Below are 6,929 nucleotides of genomic sequence, written 5' to 3'. Positions count from 1 at the left end.
TAGGGAATCTCACTTGAGAAGTGAACAATCCTAGCTTCACCCATGAAGGAATATGAGAGGGATCCAGGCACATCCTTTGCCCTGTGGAGCTCTGAGGGAGTTGGTTCTGTGGGATGCTTTCCTGAGCCTGGGCACTGCCAAACACCCACTGGCAGGTGTGGAAGGAAGCTCTTTGCCCACATCCTGGGAGCAGCTCAGAGCAGATTGCAGCCTGCTCTCATTTACCCTGGTCTCTCCTGGGTACTTGCTGCTAGCTGCTCTGCTGTGTCCCCTGCCAGCCCAGACTGAGATGGCCAAGTTCATGTTCCTTCTCCTGATGCTGGGGGCTTTTTCTCTTGTGTTCTTCCAAGGTGAGAGTGAGGCCCTGGACGCTGAAATGGGGGTGAGGACAGGGCCTGGAGATGGCGGGGAGTAGACCTGGGATCGTGGCCTGAATGGCTGGGGTAGTAGTGTGTGGGAGCAGAGAGAGGTCAAGGTCAGGATTCTAGGACAAGCTGACCCAATACAACTGGGTCATCTTTGTGTTGACTCCACCCTGCTCTTGCTGGAGAAAGAGGTCAGGTCTCTCCCAGAGTGGGAACAGTCACTCCCTACAGATGAATGAGATTGTGTGTCCTTTTACATCTATGTCTTTGAGTCTGCCTCCATGACCAGCAGCTTAAGACTGTCTTTGGAAGCTGCCTAGCACAGTCATCTGTTGGGAGGAGGCCACTGCAGAGCTTATCTTAAGCCAGTTTTCCATAGCAAGTGCATTGTTTTGATCAGTAGACCTGATTATCAGATGCCTCTGGGGAGAGAGCATATGCTATGAAATACTGTGAGCTTGCCTCCTTTCTTTGGCACTAGGACAGTATCTATTCCTCATGTGTTTTATTTTTTATTACATTCATTTATTTATCTGTACACAATGTTTGGAATTCAATTGTCTTGCTTTTCCAAGCAGTTCCCAGGGATTGAACCCAGGTCACCAGGATGACAGCAGATACCTGCTGAGTCATCTCACTGGTTCCACACATGTTTTATTTTTGATCTTTGATTTATTTTATTTTTACCATATCCCATTATTTTTGTTGCCTTCCCACTCCTTCCAGAGCACTTCTCCACAACAGGTCCTCACCTCTTTTTCGTCTCTTTTTTCTTATAAACCACTGAATTTAATTTGGTTCACTTGCATGAGCATGAATATTGGGTTATTTGCTGGAGCACAGACAACATTAGCTACATCACTTGAGAAAAACAACTCCCTCCCTTGTAGCATGTTAACAGCCAATAGTTCCTCAGGGAGGCATGGGACCTCATAATCCCTTCCCCAGTTCATGATGGAATATGGAGTTGCTTGATACTGTGCAGGTCTTAGGCCAGTACACACAGATGCTGAGAGTTCTTGAGTCATTGACCATGTTATCTCCAGGAGATAGCGTTTCACAGTCTTCCTCCCCATCCTCCAACTCTGACAATCCTTTACCTCCTCTTCCACAGTGCTCCTTGAATACTGTGGGAATGGTGATGGAAACATCCCATTCAGGGCTGAGCTCTCAATAGTCACTTACTCTTAGCACTTTGATCAGCTACAAGTCTCTGCATTAACCACCAACCACTGTAGAGGGAAGCTTCTCTGGTCAAGGTCAAGGGCAATGCTAATCTTTGGCTGTATACATAAATATTGACAGAGTAGTTTGACAACTCCATTTAGCTAAAAAAAAAAAACAAAACTTAGTAGTAGGTTCTCCGTTTAGGCCTATGACCCTTTGAGACATGGGACTTTGTCTAGTTTCATGTACCAGGCATGAAGTTACCTGCAGTGAAGGAGTCTTTAGAACTAATCAAAAGCAGTTGCTTACTCACATAACCTTTATTGCTCTCTTGCACCATTGAGCACATCTGCCTGACATGTCAGTATTGTAGCATATAGGGTTCACCAGTAGGTAAAACAATTGATGAATATTATCCCCCAGAATCCTGCAGAGCATGTCTGGCACTATGAACATTAGTCACCATGAAGCAAGTTTTCAGGTCAGTTCCAGTTTGATTTCTTTATGTCCTACAACTAAAACATGTTGTATCTTCAGCAATAAGGGCTTCCTATCCAGTTCTGATAGGGAACCAAGACTGGTAGCAATGGCCTGTGTTGTTTTGGGAACCTCTTGGATCTTCTTAACCAATAACTCAGAGGAAGTTACCCCGCACCTAGCATTGAGATTTTCTTTTTTGACAACCCATTTCCTCTGGGAAGCATTATCCACTCACGCATTGTACTTTTGTTTAAATTCCTTTTCAAAATTGTATTTTTAATTAGCTTAGAAAGTAATGAGTTTCCATTTTAATTATATTTTTAATTTGCTCACAAAGTAGTGAGTTTCCATAGAAATTTATTCATGTATTGTTAGTTCTAGTTAACCCTCTCCCCTATCCCTCTGCTCCAGTCCCTGTTTAAACATTTCCAAGCCCAGGATTTCCCCCTTTACATTCATGTCACATATGTTCTTCTATTACCATCTCTCCTCTAGGACCCCATCACCCAGTGTTCCCTTCCTAGTTTCTCTGCCCTCTACACCACAGATTCTAAATCTAAAAATCCAAAGCTAGAATTGACCTAAGAGAGGAGACATGTGCTGTTTGTTTTTCCAGAGCTGAGTCACTCTGATCATTACAACATCTTTAGAGTTTAATCCCCATTTTCCTGTAAATTTCCCTTTTCTTTGCAAATGAATGAAATACATTGTGCATTTAAAGCACATTGTCAGTCATCCATCAATTTATGGACAGGTAGGCTGGTTCTAATTTCTAGGTATTGTGAATACAGCAGCAATGAGCAGTTACATCTCTAAGCATGGTAAGAATCTGCCTCCCTTCTTTGTAACATTGCCCAATATAATCATAATAAAGTTAAGAACTTTTCTCAGTGAACAAAGTTGAAAGGTTTATTTATGGGGGGCACCATTAAGATCCAGAAAAAAAGGGGGAGGTGCACAAGGAAGTCCTGGATATATGTCACCATCGCCCTAAGTAAGCACAACCTAATTACTGTCCTTAACACTCTTGATTGAGGTGTCTCTTGGAATTTATCATCTATTGCTAAGTGAACACAATCTGCTCATTATCTTTGATAAGATGTCTTTTGGGAAACACATTGTATCTGTAGCCATTAGTCTGTATTGGTGGAGTCTGAACTCACTGCCTTTCTCGGGGTATAATCAGGTCAGATCGTGGGGGAAGAACTTATCCCTGTCTTCTCCCCCTGTCACCATAATTCCCTATCTTTTCATCTTGTTGGACTTACAGTCCCATTAGTGGATTATTGACATTATTGCCCCCAATCCCTAGGGCAACAGGGAGTCCTGTTCGGGAAGCCCTCCCCTGTGCCTGGTCCTTGGAGTGTACTTCCTACTTTTTCCTCTAGCAGGTTCAGTTTCATGTTGAGGTCTTTACTCAGTTTGGAGTTGATGTCTGTGCAAGGTGAGAGAAAATAATCTAGTTCATTCTTCTACATGAAGGTATCTGGTTTTCTCGACATCATTTGTTGAAGATTCTGTCTTGTCTCCAATGTGTCTTTTGGGCACCTTTGTCAAAACTCGAGTGCTTGTGGTTACATGGCCGTCTATCTGGGCCCTTTATTCTATTCCATTGATTTGCAGGAATATTTTTGTACTAGTCCCATGATGTTATTATTACTATTCTCATGCATTTAATAAAGAACTTTAGGTGTCAGGTTAGTTTGCATTAATCCTTTCATACTTTGTTGCACAATAGTGCTGTATACAGGGGATTACCTATCACTTTATTTCCTATGCAATCAAAAGTGTGGTGTCAAACCCTCAGCTTCTTAAGGAAGCCGTGGACACAATCTGATGCAATACATCAGGACCCGAGGTTGTACTAGGAAAATTACTAAGAGTTGTGCCTTGTCTCTGAATTCCTTAATCCTCAAGCATGTTTAGGCACTTCAAGTCTTTGTTCAACCTTTACGTCTGCTTTGCCTAGTTCAAGCCACAGTGTGCATGGTCTGCAAGTCTTTTAAAAGAGGACACTGTTTGGTAGGCAAGAGCAACTGCACTACACAATACAGCCCTGGATGCAGAACCAGGAATTTCTACATATTCTCACAAACAGGTAATGTATTTGAGCTACTTGAAGACAATCTTGCTAAGAGGTGTATATGTTCCTGCTCTGATGCCAAGTGGTGTTTGGGTCACTAAGTATAAATGCTTTTATCTTCTAGGCAGATGGGTTCACAATCACACCGAATTGGACTGTTCTGAAGCATGTTATGCTGAAAACATGTATTTTGGAAACTTGAAGATATCTACCTTTTGCTGCAAAGGTGAAGATTTCTGTAACAGATATCATGGCCAAATAGTGAAGAAGGACATTTTCTAACTGCCAATTCCTTTGGCTTCTGCACTGTTCACCCTGTACCCTCCCCCAAGTATCTCTCAATTTCCCCTCTATGTGTTCAGCATGAAATAAACTTCTTTACAAGCTATCAGTTTCTGTTAAGAAAAAGGCAGATATAAGCAATAGAGAAACACATGAGACCTAAGTTTCATGTAAGAGTTTACCCTCCTGGTTACTCAAAAAAGGGAGAAAGGGCCATTCATTCGGTTTATAGACTGTTCTTTGCACTTGGCCAGAGCATCTCAATATTCTAGGCTGATGCTCAACTTAGGAAGACCATAAAACAAACTCTCTCCCTTTCACTACTCTTAAGTCTCCAGTGTTCCCGTTATAAGATCTGAGTGCTCTTATTAAGAAGTATGGATCCTATACAAAAAAAAAAAAAGAAGAAGAAGTATGGATCTGTAGTAAACATGGAATCCAGGAGGACAAAAAAGGAGCCATAGTGGGAGCACTAGAAATGTGAACAGTGGAATACGAGGGATTTGAAGAAGGAAGGAGGAATGGGAGGAGGAGCTTTCGTTAGGAAGAGGAAAGGATATAAATTACAGAAAGAAGAGAACAAAAAAGTAAAATAACAATGATAATGTCTGAAAATCCACAAGGATTCATATCTTTATCTAAAATTGTATATTTTACACATATTGGGTAATTATTTGTGATGACTCTGCTATGTTACCATTAGCTATTACTCAGAGGAGAAACAGAAGGGGAATACAATTGACTTCACTGAAGGATTCTTAATTTTTTTTAGTAAATCAAAGTGTGTAAAATCAAAAGGCACTGAAAACACCACCAAATCTGATCAGTGTTCTAATGTGACTCATGCTATCTATTTGTATACAAACATGTAAACACTCATGCAAAAAACATGTCTTATTGAATACATACTTAATCTTATAGGAGCACAGACTGTGCACATTTAATGTCAATTGTCCTTTGAGGCCCAGAGAAAACGTCTCAGACACCTGGTTTGACTTAGACTAGCATACATCTTAATAAAATTCACTCTGGCGGCATCTCCACCCTAGTTACATCAGTGAGAACAGGAGAAAGTGGGGCTGGGAATCCTTTGCCCAAGACTCGATGGAGCAAAAGAGTAGGTTACTGAGGCATAAAAATATGGATTTTTATTATTTATGTTTTATCTAAAATATCCTTTAGTGAATGCTCAAAAAAGAGCAAAAAAATATGAAGTCATCCAACCTCCACCCTTATGGTCAAGGTCCCAGACACATGTGGGGCTGCTCCAGCATCAAGTCCTGGCTCAGGCTGTGCCCCTGCTTGAGGCAAGGCAGGAAGCACTTAGCTGAAGATAGTGTGTGTTCCTTGTGTCCTGGGTAAGCGCAGACCACTGGGCCTCTCTCCCCTAGGTGACAGCACCTATCCTGTGTTGTGACTGGGGTCCTTGAGCATCCATCTAAACTACTGGTGTCCCTTCCTTTGTCCGGGGTGCAGAGCGAGCTGGAGTGATGCAGCAAGCAACTTGATGAGATGCACACACTTGCACTCTTCTTGTTTAGTGAGTGCCTGCCTAGAAGCTGGCCAAAATACAGAGAGCAAAGGACCATGGGGTTCTCACCCACAGCTGATGCACCTGCAATGCAACACCTATTCCTAAAACAGAGGATCATCACACAAGAGGGTACCCAAAGATGGTAGGAGTAGAGGACCAGAACATCCGCTCCAAGGGGTTATCGTCTCTCTATGTGACAGGGAAGATGCACCCACGAAATCTCAGGAGTAGAGTTGCCTCAGCAAGACCTGTACAATGACAACAGTGACACACCAATGGGAATGGAGAAAACTTCTCAAGGCTCTGCCACTAGACAAAGAGCTTCAGGCAACTGTATCTGAGGAGAAAGGGAGAACCTGCATATTCGAGCCCCATGAGAGGTCATCCAGTCCCAAGTGGACAACGTTTAATACAAATGCATACAAGCAAAACTAAATTGAGTCACCAGGCTATACATATGAACATACATATATAATACATTCATACATCACACACATACATATATATGTACATTCATACAGTCATACATTCATATATGCATGCATGCATATATACACATACATACATACATACATACATACATACATACATGTGTAAGTATCACAATACTAATTTAAAAATAAGAGTTTGTGAAATTGAAGAGAAATGGGGAGGGGGACACCAGAGGAGTTGGAAGAGGAGGAGGAAGAATGAAAATGATGTGAATACATCACCAGGGAGGCTACCTGGAAAACAGGACCCTAAGAAAGACACGGGGATCGCCCAATGACAGAGAAATGGAATGAGATCTACATGAACAGCCTGGACATGAGTGGGGGTAGTGAAGGGCGAGGGTCGAGGGTCGAGGGAAAGAGAGCTTGGGGGAGCGGGAGATCCCAGCTGGATCAACAACAGAGAGGGAGAACAAGGAATAGGAGACCATGGTAAATGAAGACCACATGACAATAGGAAGAAGCAAAGTGCTAGAGAGGCCCACAGAAATCCACAAAGATACCCCCACAACAGACTGCTGGCAATG

General features: G+C 42.4%; 1 protein-coding gene across 1 annotated transcript; it reads left to right on the top strand.

Moving 5' to 3' along the window:
• Positions 1-289: 289 nt before the first annotated feature.
• On the top strand, positions 290-4,412 carry LOC131914158 (urinary protein 2-like). The gene is made up of 3 exons (XM_059266751.1): positions 290-350; positions 3,982-4,110; positions 4,220-4,412. The coding sequence occupies exons 1-3, from the start codon at positions 290-292 to the stop codon at positions 4,375-4,377; spliced, it is 348 nt and encodes a 115-aa protein (XP_059122734.1). The 3' UTR covers positions 4,378-4,412.
• Positions 4,413-6,929: the final 2,517 nt, after the last annotated feature.

The sequence above is a fragment of the Peromyscus eremicus genome, chromosome 7, assembly GCF_949786415.1.
Source record: "Peromyscus eremicus chromosome 7, PerEre_H2_v1, whole genome shotgun sequence".
NCBI lineage: Eukaryota > Metazoa > Chordata > Mammalia > Rodentia > Cricetidae > Peromyscus > Peromyscus eremicus.
Note: the sequence above shows the minus strand (reverse complement) of the source record. Positions and strands in the feature narration are given on the sequence as shown.